We start from the raw sequence: 20,244 nt of genomic DNA on the forward strand, positions 1-20,244 counted from the left end.
GTCTCCTATGTTGGGGGAAAGCCTGAATGCTGAATCAGAATCTGGGCTTTCTCCCAACTTCCAGTAATGCAGGGCAAGGCTTTCCCAGTGTCATCATAGATCAACCCTGTGTGGTGTGTAGCTGCTGATCCTTACTGTCCTCCAGAAGCAATTAAAAACATGGCTGTTCTGTTGTGCTTTTGAGTAGACAAGTCCGTTATAACCTCGTCCATATCTACATTGAAACTTGCCCTGTTTACTTTTTAGTTTGATTCCCATTCTGATTTATTTTCCCTACCTGTTGTATCTTTTTGATGTACGAGGGCTATCCAGAAAGTAGGTTACGTTTTGGATTTTAAGAAGGACAAAGTATAGGATAAATCATTTACCATATGCAGCTGAAAGACACATCCCAAAACTACAATCTCATGTAATCCCCATTTAAATTTATTTTTCTTATAGATAAATGAGTTTGAAAAGTGCTGCACCAGTAAATTCCCCGCTTGTGTCCTCAGCTCTTCCCCCTTCTCCCTTCCTGCAGCGTAGCCAAAACGCTGCGCTGCCAGCTATGCCCCCATTGTTGGAAACGGAGGAGAGAGGCAGCAAATTTACTGGTGCAGTACTTTTCAAACTCATTTATCTATAAGAAACGTGGCTAAATTTAAATGGGGGTTACATGAGATGGTAGTTTTGGGATGTGTCTTTCAGCTGCATATGGTAAATGATTTATCCTATACTTTGTCCTTTTTAAAATCCAAAACGTAACCTACTTTCTGGATAGCCCTCGTATGTCCTATTTGTAATAGACACTCCCTAAATCAGTTTTGATTATTGCCCAGATGTTACCTTATATTGGACCTTAATGCCTGGATGATTGTTTAACATTTTAACTATGCCGATTTTAACTATGACCTGTTTAAATTGTTTTTTAATTTTGTTGTCTGATGTCTAAATTGTTATTTTATGATTTTATGTGATTATATTGGGTTTGTTCCCCATGTGAGCCGCCCCGAGTCCCCTGCTGGGGAGATGGAGGTGACATACAAAATATTATTATTATTATTATTATTATTATTATTATTATTATTATTATTATTATTATCCTGTGAGGCTGATCCTAATATACACTGACCCAAGTAGTGAGTGTAGACTGAGTTCCTGCCAACTAATAGCATGTTCTTTCCTTTGAGTTCTCCCCATTTTTTCAAGTACCCAAAATACTTCCTGCACTCTAATAGAATCAGAGATAGGATGACGGAAATAAGCACAACATGAATCTTGGGCCAAATCAGCCTGCCAAGGCTCCTCCACACCCTTACACAACTTGTACTCTTTTTTGCCTTTGGTTCAATTGGCTGATAACCAGGATGTTATGAAACAGTAGCATGATTCTCTACCAGCCTGCGGCTCGGGGATTTAAATCACAATTGTACAATTTGTTTGCTGTGTTGTGTATCTCCTCATTTTCAGCAAATGGTTGACATTTCTAAATAATGGATTGACTTTGGTTATTCTTGGACCTGCTCCATATTTGTGACTTGGCAATGCTTGTTTATGTGCAGATACTATTTGTTTGAGTCAATCACTCCTCTTAGGTGGTATCTACTAGGCATGTGCGTGAAATTCATTCCTACTGTTTCTACGATTTCTTTTGTGTTTTCCGTTTCTTCGGAAGCACGGAACAAGAAGCTCCCTCCCTACATGAAAATTTGCTTGACACAAAAGCCTGCTTTTGTGTGCATCCAAACTTGCCGAACAGCTCTCACTGTGAGGAAGTTCTTCCTAATGTTCAGGTGGAATCTCCTTTCCTGTAGTTTGAAGACACAGAACAATGGCTTCAAACTATAGGAAAGGAGATTCCACCTGAACATTAGGAAGAACTTCCTCACAGTGAGGGCTGTTCGGCAGTGGAACTCTCTCCCCCGGACTGTGGTGGAGGCTCCTTCTTTGGAGGCTTTTAAGCAGAGGCTGGATGGCCATATGTCGGGGGTGCTTTAAATGCGATTTCCTGCTTCTTGGCAGGGGGTTGGACTGGATGGCCCATGAGGTCTCTTCCAACTCTACTATTCTATGATTCTACCTTGGAAAGAGAGTGCATGTGTGGTAGGGTGTGCAGGCAGGCATGCCCGGAGCTCAGCTGTAGGCAACACATGCACTCTCGGAGTGTATGGTGGGGTGTGCAGACAGGCAGATCCAGAGCTTGCCTGCACCTGAGCGCCTCTTACTCTAGAGTAAGAGGAACTTGGCTGCAGGCACTGGAAGGTACACATGCTTTCCGGGCTTGCCTGCACACCCCGCTACATATGTACTCTCTTTCCAAGGACTAACTAGGGCTAACCACTTTCCAAGGAAAGAGTGTGTGTAGCAGAGCATGCAGGCAGGCTCAGAAAACATGCACACTTGCCAGTGCCTGCAGCCAAGCACCTCTTACTCTAGAGTAGAAACAGCAGGTGCCAGGTAAGAAGAACACATGCCAGGAAGGGGAGCTAGTGGGTGGGAAGGCCTCCCCATAATGGTCTGATTTCCCTGAAACAAAAGAACCTGAGGAGGACCTGAACTCTAAAAAGAGATGCATGAACAACTCTCCCAATTTTGGAAGACTTACAAAAAATGGATCGGGGGCCCCAATGAAACTGGACAAGGTTTCCCCCAAATGCACATCCCTAGTATCTATCTACCTTCTGAATGAAATGTTCATAACAGCAGAAATACTGCTTCATCTTAGTACCATTGTGGACATTTCAGCAGCAAACACACTGGTCATGGAGGCACAAGGATATGTCATTTACACTGTGACCATGAAATGATTGCTCATACTCTGGCTACAAACATACAGAAGCCCCCATTTTATACATAAATGTAGATGTAAAGTTTAAATCTTCGTATGAGAATCAAAGTATAGTACTACACTGGCCTTCAAAATCCCTTCTGTTTCCCCAATTATTCTGATATATGATGCAGGGTGGTGGTATAGATGTACATTATCAGAACTTACTGCAAGGCAAATCACAGATATATGAAGGGATAGAATAATCCACATCTGTTCTCCATCCCTTGTTGAAGGAAAAAAAGGAAAATGTTATTTGCCTTTGAAACAACAGAACAATTAATGAAGATTTGTTTTAAGCTCATATCCAAAGATTTAAACGGTTCATTTCCTAACAAGCTGTACTTGGTTTTTAAACAAATGCAGTTTGTTAGGGAATGATCTGTTTAGATGCATTACATTTATATTTGGGTCAGGAACATCTGCAATGTTTAGACTGTTTAACCATTTTTTTAAAAAAAAAATGCCTCAGGTCTTTTCTGTCTCTTTTGAATAATATACAATAGTTTTCAACGAATCCAAGAAAATAATATTCTCTGGAACTGGTTTTCATTGTAGATAATTTCACTAATTTTAAGTGCTTTAGAAACAAACAGCATAATAAGCCTATCACATCTATTCCAAAATTACTTGTATTGAGTTCCCTGGGACTCTTAGGTAAGTGTGTAAAATATTTCAGCTCTCTGCACAAACAGAAAGACTTCTGCCGGAGGACCTGAACTCTAAAAAGAGATGCATGAACATTTAAAATAGATAAATAAGATTGTGAAAAGGACAGACTGGAATTCAATGACTACCTCTTGTTATTTTCAGAACATTTGCTTCCCTTTGGATTCTCTCCAGAGAATATAAGGTATATCCAGAGCCGGTTCAAAAATGAGGCAAATTAAGCAGTCGCTTCGGGCACAAAACATACGGGGGCGCAGTCGAGACTGCTTTTTCTGTTGATTTGTTGTAAAACATGATGTTTTGATGTTTAATTTATTATTATTATTATTATTATTATTATTATTATTATTATTATTATTATTTATAAATAATATTTATAAAATTTATTTATAATTTATTATTTATTATTATTATCCAATATTTTTGCTTATCCAACGTTTTTATTTTTCAGTGATTGGTTTGGGGGGGGGGGGCAAAATTCTGTTCGCCTACACCTGAAAAATACCTAGGGTCGGCTCTGGGTGTATCTGCACTATTGATATGACATCAGCTTGACTTTGTAGTTTACAGTATGGTTCGCATTCCATATGATTAGAAAGGAGACAACATTAATTTCTGCCCCTTCTGCACTGCCATGTAATACAGATTATCAAATCAGATAATCCGCATTAGCTACACTGCCATATAATCCAGTTCAAAGCAGATAATCTGGATTTTATATGACAGTGTAGAAGGAGCCTTAATAGTAATCTCTTGCAATGATTCATGTGCTTGCTAGATTTTGACAAGTAAACATGTAATTAGTATTCATATATTCTGTATTCTGATGGTTGCTCTCTTTGAAGTTCTCTGGCTTGTTCAGCATCTGTCAATTTAAGCGTCAACTTTTTTGTCAGCTATAAACTGCCTTTTCTATCTCTTACAAACAACGTATCATTGTATTTGTGATCATTTGATAATGGGATTATAAAGGCTTCTGGGGTTTAACACTCATATATTGTTTGCCAAATCATACCTGATTGGGACCACAGTTTTGAAATGCATTGTTTGGGTTTATGGAATTGCATTTAAACAATTCCTACTGCTGTTTGCAGATTCCTAACATACCACAATCATAGGCAACAGGGAAGGAGGAAGAGGGGAGACTTCCCCTGCTGGTTTTTGTTTGCACTCTGCCACAAGATAAATCTGAAAGACAGAAGACATACCTGAATGCAGAAGTTGGAACCACATGTTTTCTCCGAAATGTTGACAGACACTGACTTTAGACCAGCCTAAAAATGGCAAAATAAGAAACAATCAACATCAAGGCAGCAGATGTATCAGGACATTTTATATTTTCCTTTTTTGGTAATGACATTCATTCTACTGTCTCACAAAGAACAATAGTTTGCATTAGTGGAAATTTTCCTTTTATGGAATGGCCGTAAAGTAGCTTCAACACTACAGGGCCCTTCCACACAGTCATATAACCCAGAATAATCCCACAATATCTGCTTTGAACTGGGATATCTGAGTCCACACTGCCATATATTCCAGTTCAAAGTAGAAAAAGTGGGATTATATTTAGTTGTGTGGAAAGGGCCTGAATATCGGAATATCAAGGCAGAAAATCCCACATTATCTGAATGTGGACTCAGATAACCCAGTTCAAAGCAGAAATTGTGGGATTTTCCGCCTTGATATTCTGGAATATATTGCTGTGTGGAAAGGCCCTGAGATTACTACTATTTAAGCCACATGGACTACCAGACAGTAAATGCAGTTGAAGCAACCACGCAATTCGGGACATAGTTCAAGGCCAATCTCATCTTTTAGTGTTCTCTAAAGCGTAGCTCCCAAATACATGAGAACTACTTGATTAGTTTGGGCTGAAACACAAAATGTATTGTTTTTCTATAATCTAGATCTGCAAGCTGTTAAGCAGCTATGTTGAACTGATAGTTTTCAGAATAATACTAGTTCACAACAAGTTGACCAGTCCTCGCCAACCAGATGTCCTCCAGATGTATTGAATTACAATGCTTATTATTCTTTTCACCATGATGGCTGAGATGACAGCTGTTGTAATCCAATAATACATCTAAATAAAACCCAGGTGCTGAAGGACCTTGGTAAACTACATGTTGATTCCCAAGATAGATGAAAGGAAACATAAGCTTCTATGAAATATTTGATTGACTGTTATTTTGACTTTCTCCTTCCTACAGTCAAGAAGGGTGCTTTTCTTTTTGTTTTGTTTTAATTTATATAACTGATTCAAATTCAGCAGTAAATCACAGTTTTATCTAAGACAGTGTGAACCGAGATCTCAATTTATTCTGCAGTTCCATTTAAACCAAATCAGAGAATCCTGTGGCCCTTCAGGCATTGTTGAGCTGCACCTTCCAGTATTCATCACCACTAAGTTGGCTTCAGCTGCTGGAATGTGTGATCCAACAGCAACTGAAAAATCACAAGGTTATTATTGTTGTTATATGCTGTCTGGTGAACTCTGACTTACAGTGAGTCTGCCTTTAGATTTTCATGGAAATACATATTCAGAGATGGTTTGCTATTGCATTCTGCTTGAAACAGAAATTTGGAACTTGCTTGATGTCACTTAGTGGGTTTCCATCATTGAGCAGGGATTCGAGCACTTATATGATAGCATTCAAATCTATCACTCTAAGAACTACATCGTTCGGTGTCATTACATGATTCCCATCCTACTTTAAAACCACATTGAAAATATATGTGTAGCAATCTCTAGGCAATCAAATTTTAGGGAGAAATTGTTAAAGCACTGAGCTGCTGAACTTGCAGACCGAAATGTCCCAGGTTCAAATCCCCGGAGCGGAGTGAGCGCCCGCTGTTGCTCCAGCTTCTGCCAACCTAGTAGTTCGAAAACATGCCAATGTGAGTAGATCAATAGGTACCGCTCCGGCGGGAAGGTAACGGCGCTCCATGCAGTCATGCCGGCCACATGACCTTGGAGGTGTCTACGGACAACGCCGGCTCTTCGGCTTAGAAATGGAGATGAGCACCAACCCCCAGAGTCAGACATGACTGGACTTAATGTCAAGGAAAACCTTTACCTTTACCTATTCATCTAGCAGTATTATAGGAAAAATGTTCCTCCTTATAATAGTCTCATAGCATGAGAAGCACTGTGATATAGTGGGTTGATATAGTGGGCTCATCTATGCTAACCACTTAGGGTGGTGAGTGTTTGGTTCTGCCCTGCTGCATCTAAACATCCTCAGGACTGATCTGGCTTAATCCAGAATGAGGCCACTTTAATGTGGCCTTCCTAACTCAGGGGAAGCCTAAATCCCGGATCCCCCTAATAAGCCAGAGTGAAGTCAGCTGGGGCAGTTCCTAACTGGAACTGGTGGCAATGTCTTGACTGTCTTCCTGCATTCTTTGGTCTCAAGCAGGCACGAGCCAGAGCGCCTATGTGCCAATAGATCGGGAACAAGAGGGGCTTTCCCCTCTTCCTTCCTGCATGGGCACTCTGAATGAAGTCAGCAAGAGCGCTATAGACAAAGTTAGGTGACATATGTAGCTGATGACAACCTCAACATGTGGGCATCCCTAGGGTGGATACCCAGTGGCATCAAACTGTGAACAGTGGGACTGAGCAGTTTGGACTACCTACCACCTCCAAAGCAGCTCAGGGAGTCCCTATTCTGGTCACCATGAAAGACCAATCTGGTATCTTGGATGCCAGATCAAGCTGAAATTATCAGTTAGCATAGAAGAGCCCTATGACTATGGAGAACATGGTATTATTATTATTATTATTATTATTATTGAAAGGTTTTCCCCTGACATTAAGTCCAGTCGTGTCCAACTCAGGGGGTTGGTGCTCATCTCCATTTCTAAGCCGAAGAGCCAGCATTGTCCGAAAAAAACCTCCAAGGCCATGTGGCCAGCATGACTGCATGGCGCGCTGCTACCTTACCACCGGAGCGGTACCTATCGATCTACTCACATTTGCATGTTTTCCAACTGCTAGGTTGACAGAAGCTGGGGCTAATAGGGGGAGCTCACCCTGCTCCCCGGATTCGAACCTGGCAACTTTTCTGTCAGCAAGTTCAGCAGCTCAGCAGTTTAACCTGATGTGCCACGGTGGGCTCCATTTATTATTATTATTATTATTATTATTATTATTATTATTATTATTATTATTATTGATAATAATTTACTTCTATCCTGTTTTTTTCCCGTGAGTGGGATTCAAAGCGGCGTACAACATATACAATTCCCCAGTCAGCCATGGAAATCTACTGGGTGACTTGGGTAATTCACATTAACTTAGCCTCAAAAGGAGGCAAAGGCAAACCTACTTGGAACAAATCTTGCCAAGCAAACCTTATGATAGGTTCACCTCATGTTTGCTGTAAGTCAGAAATGACATGAAGATGCACAACAACAATTTCACATCAGAGTCTGGCTATAATCTCATATACCTGTTCCTTATTGGAGGCAGAAGAAGCAGAAAAATGACTGCTAAACTTTGACCTTGACACTCTTCAGATTTAGATATATCCATATAGAGCAGTGGTTCCCAACCTTGGACCTCCAGGTGTTTTGGACTTCAGCTCCCACAATTCCTAACAGCTGATAAACTGGGTGGGATTGCTGGGAGTTGAAGTTCAAAGCACTTGGAGACCTAAAGGTTGGACACCACTGATATAGAGCAAGATGTAGTACTACCAATTCAGTCTGTCCTAGCTATTACTGGTGAGGATTAATTAAAAATGCAGTCCAGCAACACTTAGAGGAGAAGTAGGCAAAGTGATGCCTGCAGGAAGCAAATTCACCCGACGATTCCACTTTCATGCTCCTGAAGACCCCTATTAATCCTTCCGAGCTTACATTTCCCTCCCCGAATGTACAATTTTCAACATAAAAAGCTGTACAAACCACTGAAATTGGCTGGTGTATTCCAGCAGAGTTACATGAAGACGACTCAGTCTTTTGACATACAAGAACTGAAAATTTTGCCTCTGGGTGTGACACGAAGGAAACTTCTATGTGATCTTCCATCACAGCAAGTCTCATTTTCCAAGCTGAAACAGGATGAGGAAATTGACTTGACTTGTGCAATTGACAGCTGGTGCTATTTCAATAGGCAATGTTTCTATTATGCTTTTGTTTTTAATTCACAGATATCTTTATCATTGCAGCTCAAAACTGATAACAAAATGTCCACATTTCATCGTTTATTCCTGTAACATGCAGATCAGTGCAGTACACAATGAAACAGTAACAGACACTTTCAAACCAGGAACAGAAAGCCATCATTACTATAATTACTCCGATTTTGTTGTATGGCCATCTGTGCAGATAGAATTTGTGGTATACTTGTGCCAGGGAACAACAGGATGGGTTGCCGGGTTATACATGTGGTTTCTCATTGGGTGTATGCTAACAACATGTGTACAGTTTATTAAATAGCAAAAACTTAGTACTGACTGTTGGGACATGGATGTGCTGGAGAGGAATGTAAATACTGAGAGCCAAAGTCATGCAGGTGGCTAATAGGAGAAGCCATGTATAACCCAGGAACAGCACCCTGTTATTCGATGCCACAAGTACACAACCAAATGGACAGATGGCCAGGTAGCCAGGCTGTAAAACTAGTCAATGATTGTGTACAGGATGGGGTAGTGTTTGTTTGTGTGGGGGATACTTCATGAAACATCTGAGGGGCACAGTTTCTCTGCCCAGGACAAAGAATGAAACTTTTGCAGTGATCTGCATATCCGAATCTCTGCATATCTGCATCTTGCCATTTGGGGGGGGGGGGGGGAGGGAACCTCTGAAGTTTCCAGTGGAAGTCCCACAGCGGCCATCTTGGGAGATTCTAAATCTCAGAACAAAGCAGTAAGTCTGGACAACAGAAGCAGAAATCCCAGGACTAACAGGTCTGTATGTGGACCTCTTCTGAAGTCTTGGGATTTTTTGCCCCTGTTTAAAGCCCGTAATTTAGTGCTGTCTGGAAGTGTCCTCAGATGAACTTATTACAGGATTTTGTTGCTAAAATTGTTCAGAAGAGGTTTGCCATCGCGGTCTTCTGAAACTGAGAGAGTGTGACTTGCCCAAGATGAATTTCATGGCTTACTGGTCTCCAGAATCAAAGTTCAACACTCAACTATGCAAATTTCCTTTTTTCCCATTTGTTCATCTTTCTCCACTCCTCCTCCCTTGCCAGTTTAACATTCATACCAGGCTTAAGAGAGTCAGTGTTCAGTTTTCCTAACAAAAAAGTAATATACTCCCTTGTGGATTATTGCACTGATCCAGCCAAGATCAGAAAATGAGAGAGAGCTGGAGATGTGGTTGCCAGAGATAAAAATTACCAGTCGGTCTTTTTCACTTGACATAAATTAGCTAGATTCTCAGCAATGTATTCAGGAGGAGACAAAAGAGTAAAATCCTTATAGTGGAATTTCTGTTATGTATTTGCGTCTATTACATATTTTCTATTTAGGGCATTCAAGTTGTATCCAAAGTTGTTATACTATTTTTTTCATATAGAGAATTGGCCGTCTGCAAGGATGTTGCCCAAGGGACGCCTAGATGTTTGATATTTTTACCATCCTTGGGGGAGGCTTCTCTCATGTCCCCACATGGGGAGCTGGAATTGACAGAGGGAGCTCACCTGCTCTCCCTGGATCCGAACCATTGATCTGTCAGTCAGCAGTCCTGCCGGCACAAGGGTTTAACCCATTATGCCACTGGGAGCTTCATGGGCAGTATATGTAAAAGAGCCCTACAATCAAGTTCTGTACTAGGACACTATTTGATCCACAGTATCTTTTGGATAATGTACATCTGTACATTTTTAATATAATTGTTTGTATTGCTGTTGTAAAAATAAGTCTTAAATTCTGATCGTGTTTTCAATATCCATTTATAATTGGTCCCATGGAATCCAAAAAAAAAAAAGATGCTCAGTGTTTGCAATAAATCAATATGAAAGTGGTCTTCTAATGATTCCTGAAGTGATTTCTCAATCCCATTCTAAATCATAATTCTCTAAATGTCATTCATGCGGTATTCATTTTTATTTGTTTTGAGAAAAGGGCCTCAGTGTATATGAAAATTTCACTGATTTATTGACTAGATAATGAGATGTCATCCCGATTATTTCAAGAAAATAAACTTAGAAAATGAGGTGGCTACTAAGGTTAGTTTTCAGATTTCTAAAGAAATTGGTGCAGCTGGGAAGTGTTTTATTAAAGGAGACTTTAATAACTGATTACAGTTTCTAGATTATGTCCCAATAAAAAAATATTTTGAGGGGGGGAAAGTTTGCCTCATATGACTGTGCAGGAAAGACTAGATACCCAGTTTCCCCAAAAATAAGACATCCCCGGAAAATAAGACCTAGTATAGGTTTTGCTGAATTGCTAAATATAAGGCCTCCCCTGAAAGTAAGACCTAGCAAAGTTTTTGTTTGGAAGCATGCCTGCCAAACAGAACACCAGAGCGTGCAGGATCGGTAAATATACATATTATAGATGGTTATACATTGAAATAATGGTAGTAACAAGAAATTCCTGATAAGATTCAGTTTGTCTGGTCATGCTGGTTTGTGATGACAACTACTGTACAGTATATAATAAATGTTCATTTTTTGTTCAACTATAAATGTGAATTCTTCTTCATGGAAAAATAAGACATCCCCTGAAAATAAGACCTAGTGCATCTTTGGGAGCAAAAAATAATATAAGACACTGTCTTATTTTTGGGGAAACAGGGTATATCCAATAACATTGATGATCATTTAAATCAGAAGGCAAACGAATCCAGCTATTATTCTTTAATGATAAACAAGAGCACTGATTTGACAGATACTGTTTATTCAAGATGTTGATGACAACTTTGAAGTAACCGAGGAACTGATTGGTTTGTGCTCCATGCAAGATCAAACTACTGGAAAAGAAATCACAAATCAAGTGAATAAGTGTGTAACTGTAAAGTTAGGCATAACATTTGAAAACCTAGTGGCCATTTGCACTGATGGTGCTCCATCTATTCGTGGGGAAAAACTTGGTACAGTAACGCTTGTTTAAGAGTTCACTGGCAAAAAATAATTGCGTATCACTGCATTGTACATCAGGAAGTGTTATGCAGCAAAGCTTTGAGTTTTGATCATGTAATGTCAATGGTAGCTTTGACTGTAAAATACAGTTGATCCCTCATCTGACACAGATGATATGTTGACTGGGTCGTGAACAGCATGCAACATCCAGGAGCAATGCCAGGAACACAGTCCCTTCACACATTGAGACCTCGCAAAAGGGTTTTAAATAAGTATAGGTAGTCCCCGAGTTACAAATGACTCATAGTTAAGAACAGGGGAAAGATAACAGGAAGTGAGAGAAATCTATCCCTAGGAAGGGAAATTCACTCATGGTGAAAAGTTGTTTCAACTGAAGTTTTATCATTAATCAATTTCCACAACAAGCCAATTTTTTCATGTTAACCCTTCTCTGTGCTAGAGAGAGAGAGAGAGGGAGGGAGGGAGGGAGAGAGAGAGAGAGAGAGAGAGAGAGAGAGAGAGAGAGAGAGAGAGATCTATTTGGCTGGAGTTACATTTAAAAATATACCTGTTCTGACTCACAAAAATTCAGTTTAAGAACAAACCTACAGAACTTATCTTGTTCATAACTTGGGGACTGCCTGTAATTTGTTTTGCAAATTAGCACTACAAATATTTGTTTTATTCTTGGAGGAAGAAAGTTTCATGTTACCCCATGGAAAATATTACAATCTGTGATACATTCATGGTGTTTTCAGTCTTTGAATGTGCACACACACATACACATACACACACACACAAGCATTATTTTACAGCAGAAGTGGGCAATATATCGCCTTTCAGCTGTTATTGGACTATAATTCCTATCATCTCCAACTAGCACAGTCCATGATAAGGAATAATAGATGTGGAATCCAGCAATATCCAGAGAGAAAAAGATTCATAGTTCTCAGACAAAGAAATGTGATATTCTGTGATTCAATAAATCAGTTATAGATGTATGAGCTTTATGATTTTAAGGGTGTGGTTTTGGAAGGTGATAGTTTTCCTGTGGGCAAGGGGGGATATTTAATCAAATAAATACGATAAGAAGCTATTTATAAACATAAACTGCATTTTACCTTGGAAATTTCCATGGGCAAAAGGACATCTCACCCAGGAACCATCATCTGTTGTAAACTAGAAAAGATTTCAATAAAAAAATAGTTAGGAAATGTGAATCTTTGTAATTTCTATTTACAATGGAGTGATACAATAATTTAATCAAGCTGAAGCTTAATCTCTATAAGACTGTCAGGCCAGTATCTTGGACAGAATGGCCATGATGTATATAGAATCAATTAAACAACAAGCTTTGATTGCAGTCCTATTCACAACACTAGAGAATAAGACCTTGAAGCAAACATCTATAGGATTGTGCTGTGTTTTCATATGTTTAAATGACTGAACAGTGGAGAAAGATAGTAAGACTGAAGAGACCCTACTCCCCTGATCAAAGCACATTCATTACAATGGCCAAGAATTATATGACCTTTCATATACTGTATACAGTAGAGTCTCAGTTAATTGAGCCCCAGTTAACCGAGCCTCTGTATTATCCGAGGCGCCACCGGGGCACCCCTCCCTCTCCCTCTCCTTCTCTCAAGCAAAGGGAGCTCAAGAGAAGGAGAGGGACAGGGAGGAGGAAGCACCCCGGAAGCGCCCCGCTATTGGTGAGGGCTCAGCCCAGAGAAGCGCCCCACGATGGTTGCAGAAGCACTCGTGGGGTGCTTCCCAAGCGGTGAGGGCTCGCCGAGGGATGTCTCCCCAGATCTCCCTCAGCCAGGTCCTTGCTGGAGGAAAAGGTTTCCTCCAGCAAGGGCCTGGCCAAGGGAGATCCAGGGCACACTTCACTTTTCTCGGAGGGACAGGCCCTTGCTCCAGCAAGGGCCTTTCCCTCTGAGAGACGAGGAGTGTGCCATGGGTTTTCCTCAGCCAGGCCCTTGCTGGAGGAAACTCTTTCCTCCAGCAAGGGCCTGGCCAAGGGAGATCTGGGGAGACGTCCTTCGGAAAGCCCTCGCCCCTTGGGAAGCGCCCATGAGCATTACTAGGCAGCAGCGCTCACGGGCACTTCCCTTAACTGGATTGCCGGGAGGGATAAATAGGGCCTCCCAGCAATCCGAGCAGTTTGGTTATCCGAGATTGGGCCCGCCCCTTTATCTCGAATAACCGAGACTCTACTGTAGTTGCACTGCACGAGCCTCATCAAATGAGGTTTGGCTCTGTCCTGGACGCTTCCAGGACAGATCCAGGACGGAGCCCACCGAAGCCCATCACATGACGCAGGACTACTTCTGGTGGGGCTCCATTCTGGTTCTGTCCTGGAAGCGTCCTAGGATGGAGACCTGAGAATATGGGAGACTACCCATGTTCTCGTTAGGTAGGCCAAGGAAAGCGAGATGATACAGCTGATGCAGGGTGTGGAACGACAGCTTCGCCTTCTGTCTGCCAGATTTGTCCCACTGCCCCATGGATGCCCCCGCAGTCCCCCATGTGATGAGGTCTTAAGTCCCAGAAGCTCTAACCAGAACAGCTTGTGGAGAGCAATGCTGAGAAACACAGTGGGATAAGGTGTGGAGGCCACACAATTCTGGCCCCTGTATTCTATCATATTTATAGAAAGTCTCAGTTTCATGTGCAGCATCTCTATTCTGATGATGGCAGTGGGTGGCAGATGGGCGATGGCAGTGGCAGAGCTAAAGTGTCTGAAGGGGCCTTATGTACTTTTACTCAGGACCAAGTGTGCAAGTTCTGCACCATTCATATAGCATCAGTTGGGAAGGGTAAATAGAGCAGGCAGAGAGTGCAAATAATCCAATGATGGTTGATCCGTCAAAGAAAATACAATAAGCCCATTTGCGCTACATCATTACACTGCTATTCTTCCACTTTAACTGCCATGGTTCTTTTTCATGGAAAGGGCCTTTAGAATTCTCTTTGAAAGAACTCTATTGCCTCACCCAACTATGAGCCTCAGTGCTCCTTAGGATGAAACTGGCAGAAAAAGTGAAATCACAGCACTATAAATATGTAGTCCGAAAAGTCCCGGGTTTATTAACATTTTACCTTCCTCCAGAAATTCTGCAGGCAGGGAAAAGGGAAATTCAGTTCTCTATTCCCAATAATGATTCTCTGTCCTGCCTATGTGATTCTACTGGCATCAAAATGCATAGCTATATTTAATATAATGTTTAGTGTGCGCACAGATACATTTCCTGCTAAAATAAAAACCAAACATGAACTAATTCATAGGATTTTGACTTCTGCCAAAGCCAATGACAAATCACAGTACAATCTTTACGGATTTACTAAGAAGTAAGGCTCTTTGTTTTCATTGAGAGTTAATACAATCTTTCTTTAAAATTGCCACTTTTGGATTTAACAGTGGGATCTTAGACTTTAGCCTAATCATTTAAATTTAATTAAAATATTATAATATTAACAACATCAAAGCTTCTTCAATGTTTTAAGTTATCTGGTAATGCTTTACTAATTATGACAGCCCTACAAGTTTAACAAAGCTGCTGAAGGGAAAGAGGGAATTGAGGAGGAATACAGTTTGTGTTTACATGGGCCATAGTCATATGCTATGTTTGTTCATGTCTTCCTTCTTACCTTCTTTGTTAGCAAACATGTAATAATGAGAAGGAAAATATGGGAAAGGATATTTACTGCTTGGCAGTTGCAATTAATAAGTCAACTCTCTTATCAATATCTTTAATAAAAGTAGTAAGAAAATTATATTAGAAAATAATATTATACCTTCATACAAAGTCCTGGATTGGCATCGACTTGAGAATATTTCACCTGATTGAAAGAAAAATCAAATAATCAGCTATTGACAATCACTTAAGTGCCAAATGTCATGGGGTGAAGTTTCATAGGATTTTAAAAGAGTCGTTATTAAAAGTTTGAACTCAACCAAACGGGAATCCAAGAGTGGTAATTGTATGGTAGGATACTGTAGGACTGCAACTCACAGCAGCCCTACTGAAGATAGTCACTCGAAATTTTTCCAACTGATCACCCAAGAACTGCTTCCTTGGGATTCCCTTTCAGACTAGAGTTACAATATTATAATTTTACATTAGCTGCATGGCAAGATTGTATGAAACCCAGAAATTTGTTGTTGAACAAGGCACTACAGAAATGGTTCCTAACATTTGGTCTTCCAGATTTGAGATTTCAACTCCCAGAAGCTAGCTTGGCCAACTCCTAGCTAGCTTAGCCAACTGCAAGATCTGGAATCCAAAATAACTAGAGGATTAAAGCTAGAGAATTCTCAATCTTCCTCCTAAACTGAAAATCCTAGGATTTCATAGATTGACCTCATCACATGGCTCAAAATAAGAGTTCTGGGATGTTTAGAGCCTTTTTTGGAGACAGGGCCCCACAGCTGCCATCAGACCTAGTTGCCTGTGACTCCTCCCCCAACCAGGGTAAAAGCATTGCAATAGGGAGCTGTGATGGGGAAAGCATCATGAGAGGGAGCTGTGTGTGGGGTGACAGATTCACCCCGCTGTTTCCTCTTTCCTCACCGGAAGCCAGAAGAAGCGAGATACTTCGCCTGTCCATTCTGATATGGTAGTATGACAGTTAAAATGGAGTTATAGTATTACAAATGTGCTGTGTGAAAGGAACCAAAATATTTACTACTCAACCTCCGGCACCTAGGTGGGTGACTTTGGTGGACTCTCCCTTATCAGCTGAGCTAAAAGGATCAGCTGACAAAGAGGAACTGAAATGAATAGGTCTTCATGACAAAGAAAAATGGAATAGTGTGAGGATGGGAATAAATTATGTGAAAGGAATGGGTGAAAATGTCAATCAAGCTCAAGACTATTCCAATGGTGACAACTAACAGTGATGACCAAATCTGGTCAGCAAGGCCAAAACAAATGCTAAATCCAGTATATGTCTATTATCTTGAGTACTTACTTTCTCTAGATTAGTCTTGAAAGTGTTCTCTAGATCAACACACTCGTTGTCTGTCTCCATCAACTGACAAAGGCTGACAGTAACATCAATGGGACAGGCAGCTTCCCATACCAGTGATTGTGTAACAGGATTATAATTTAGATTGTCCCAGAGGGCTTTAGTATCTAAAAGAAACATATGAAGAGAAGGAAGATATAACAACACAATTACAGATCATATACTCTCAGGGGCTTTAATAAGACTTCACAAGTTGTATTTTTTTAAAACCAAGACCCTAGCTACAACTGCCAGGCATCATAATACACTTGCGCATTCTCTCACACACACATACATTTTAAGAAGAGTCTGATATAAATTTCACCTGGTGTTTTTTGGTTTTTTTTTACAGAAGCCATAAACAGAGGAAATTGAAGTAGACATTTTTTGCCTCTGTCAAAGATCAAGACAATACTCCATTCATAGAATCATAGAATCGTAGAGTTGGAACAGACCTCACGGGCCATTCATTCCATACATAGAATACATAGCAGATTTTGTTATCTACTGTAGGACAGATTCAAAACCAATGAAGATCTGAATTGGTTGGTGCTAGAAGAATGAAAGAGACATTTTATTGGTTTGACCATTGGACTATGATTTTGGAACAAGATTTCAATCCTTGCTTGGACATGGAAGTCTACTAGGTGAACTTGGGCAAGTCAAACTCCCTCAGCCTGAGATGAAAGCACAGGCCAATCTCCTATGAACAAATCTGGCCCAAAAAACCCCTGTGATCGGACTACCTTAGAAGCAACATAATAAGATGGCCCACAAAAACAAGAAAGAAAATCAACACAGCTAAACCTGAACTTGCATATCCTTGACTCAAGCAAGGAAACCATGACCTTGAATTTGCAAGACCTGAGCAGGGCAATTGATGACTGATGAGCTTGTAGTGTCTCCATATGTCAAAGCCAACTTAATGACAAATAACAATAAAAACAATTTCTTGGCTATTTTTTTATTCTGATTGTATGGCTTTATAGTTTATTTCATATTTAAATTGTTTTAAGGCTTGTTTGTTTAAGCTGCCAAAGAACTTTATGTTATGAGGATTCATGCAGTTTTCATAAACAAATCAGTGGTGTTTCCCTTTATACAAAAGTTGAAATTCCTAAACTTTGGGATAACTTATCTTGGAAATTACTCCAACATCTGTTCTTTGAATGATATTATAATAATAGAATTCAGTATCAGTGGCATATAAGGGAATTCAGAATTATTTTCACAGAAGAATCAGATCTGAACTTTTGGCCTCATGTCAAAATGTAGACATATGAGTCTGTACAAAATTCAGATATAGAACCTAGGGTTATAATAAATGGGTTTAAAAAAATTCAGCTGTGCTAACTTGCTGTATTAGCCTTCCGCTATACTATGCAAGAAGTCCAAAAAGCAGGAGGCATTTTTCACTTACCATTTTTAAATGGGCACACTCGTATTCTCCGTGCATCTGGAATTGCTGCCCATGCCTATAATCAAACATCAAGACGTTAACTCTAAGGTCCAGTTAGTTCTAAATCTAATTGTATATCAAGAATAGGGTTGTTGTGTGTTTTCCAGGCTGTATGGCCATGTTCCAGAAGTATTCTTTCCTGACATTTCACCCACATCTATGGCAGGCATCCTCAGAGGTTGTGTTTCGACAACACATATCAAGAATCATCAACACAATCTATCTTCACTAAATACTAAAACTAATGAGAAGAGGAGGGGGACACAGCAGGGGTGGAGACTCCAGGTATTGTTGGACTTCAACTCAAAACAATCTTTCGTAGCACATTTCACAGTCAGGAATGATAGAATATGTAGTTCATTCATATCTATAGAAGGGATGGCCAGTCATAGCACAAAGGACAAATGTCACTCTCGGAGTAGGCCACAAGCCAGCCTTCTGAGCTACAAAACTGACCAACAGGAAGTCACTTCTGAATGCAACTTCTGAATCATGGACCTAGTTGGGCAAATGGGAACTCTTGAGATAGTTTGATGGTTCTGCTTCTATTGGAGGTCCATCCAAGGTTTCAACTTGCTTGAATGTGCCAATATTGTATTTCTATTGGCATGTCAAAAAACAAAGAAACATGGAAACCTCAATAAAAATTATTCAAAAAAAGAAAAATGAAACAGGATAATCTTCCTATCAGCCTTTTTCAGGCGAATGCTTTCAAGCTGTCATCTAGGTTGAGCATGGAGGGAGCTGTGGTCCATCAAATCTGGTCCTAGATGAAAGGTAGGACGAAATGCAAGAAAATTGGTCTGAATCCTATTGGTTAGTCCTGATTAGAGTAGATTTGCTGAACGGTGAATCAAAATATCAGTAAATCCCACTGATATATTGAGTCTACTTTAGTTGGTGATAATAATGGAATCTAAGCCACTGTGAATATGCAGTTGATCTGAGGAGATGTTAGAATTTTTTTCTTTGTACTTGCTTATTATATTTATCCCTTCTTTTTACTCAGGCAGCTTGCAAAGGCATTACAACAACAAAAAACCAGCACAAATTATACAGCAGCCTAAAACAACACATCATTTAGCAAAAAAAAGCTACTTTCTAGGAAATGCTCCTACTTTACCTATCTAAAACCCACTGATAGTATACTTCTCTGGAGAATATAACAGAAGAAAAGGGTAAGTCCAAGTTCACCAAAATAATGAAAAACAAACAGAAACAGTTGGGACATGAATATTGGAAGGATATAAAAGTGTTAACAAATATAATAAAATTCTAAAAATTATTGAGTATGGAAATAAAACCTATACAGTCCAATTATAAATAGCAATTTAGTAAAAGTTCTATAAGACAAATCATTTGTAAAGGAGATTAGATGGGCTAAGATCTTATCAGATTTGTCACACAATACAAGCCAGATATATTTTGACTCAAAGTTTTCATCTTTGGTCAATGAAATTCTTATTTTGCCCAATGTTTCCTCCAGACAAGGGCATTTCACTCACTATAGTCTCACACTTTTTGAGGGGACATTCCAAATATTCCTTATAATTATCACTCATTATTTCAGGTTCACTTTTGTACTGAGATCCAAGTCTGGCACTAGATAGTTCTACATAAATGTTGTTCTTTGTATCAAGAAGCACACCTCTTGAGTGCACTATTGCACTTTGAGTAAAGTCATGCATTGAACCACAATGGAAATAATTACCTCGACACAGAGACAAGGCAGTAGCTCATCATAGGGGAAAGAAACTGGTTTCATCGAATCCTTTTCTGTAATCTGAAATTGTAAATCAGACAGTGGTATATCAAGTTTTGTGTGTCTTTACAGGCTCTTCAACAGAACAGCACTTCAGACTGGCTCCAAATAATTGCTTGAATTTTGCTTTCACAGTGTTTTTGTAGCATTATGAGCTTAGAGTTTCAAAAGCCCATGCCTGGTTTAGATTCATTCAGTGCCTATGCCAAAGCAAAGCAAAGTCCTTGGGCTGACTTGGAAGAAACATACCTATGGGTATACATGTCAGATTGGTTGACTTAGTACGACTATAGGGGAAGCGGTTATCTTGGCATCGCTTTGCTACATAGGTTGATAATCCATGCAACTATCACAGGATTTTACATTGTTCTCAACCATAGACTGGGAATTCAGGTCCAATGTAATCTGTTATTATTGAGAGACCATGTTTTTGAACATGCCCTTTTGGTTTTTCCTGGTGAAGGGAAGGGGGTCATAGCAATAACATAGAAAAGGGT

At 40.0% G+C, this 20,244-nt stretch overlaps 1 protein-coding gene and 1 long non-coding RNA gene across 5 annotated transcripts in view; one reads left to right on the forward strand and one right to left on the reverse strand.

Annotated features, from left to right (window-relative positions):
* Positions 1 to 17,485, forward strand: part of LOC134299453 (uncharacterized) — a 52,935-nt gene extending 35,450 nt beyond the window's left edge. Inside the window, exon 2 of the long non-coding RNA XR_010006671.1 lies at positions 16,879 to 17,485. This is a non-coding gene — a long non-coding RNA (uncharacterized LOC134299453). The remainder of the gene's footprint in view (positions 1 to 16,878) is intronic.
* Positions 1 to 20,244, reverse strand: part of il17rel (interleukin 17 receptor E like) — a 68,679-nt gene that overhangs the window by 7,120 nt on the left and 41,315 nt on the right. For all 4 annotated transcript variants that reach the window (XM_062982274.1, XM_062982273.1, XM_062982272.1 and 1 more), the window contains exons 8-15: positions 19,697 to 19,768; positions 17,947 to 18,001; positions 16,491 to 16,654; positions 15,315 to 15,359; positions 12,635 to 12,692; positions 8,387 to 8,532; positions 4,684 to 4,749; positions 2,975 to 3,032 (exon numbers count right to left, since the gene is read on the reverse strand). In XM_062982274.1, the coding sequence (XP_062838344.1) occupies positions 2,975 to 3,032; positions 4,684 to 4,749; positions 8,387 to 8,532; positions 12,635 to 12,692; positions 15,315 to 15,359; positions 16,491 to 16,654; positions 17,947 to 18,001; positions 19,697 to 19,768 (664 nt within the window). The remainder of the gene's footprint in view (positions 1 to 2,974; positions 3,033 to 4,683; positions 4,750 to 8,386; positions 8,533 to 12,634; positions 12,693 to 15,314; positions 15,360 to 16,490; positions 16,655 to 17,946; positions 18,002 to 19,696; positions 19,769 to 20,244) is intronic.

Source organism: Anolis carolinensis, chromosome 5 (genome assembly GCF_035594765.1).
Source record: "Anolis carolinensis isolate JA03-04 chromosome 5, rAnoCar3.1.pri, whole genome shotgun sequence".
Taxonomy (NCBI): Eukaryota; Metazoa; Chordata; class Lepidosauria; order Squamata; family Dactyloidae; genus Anolis; species Anolis carolinensis.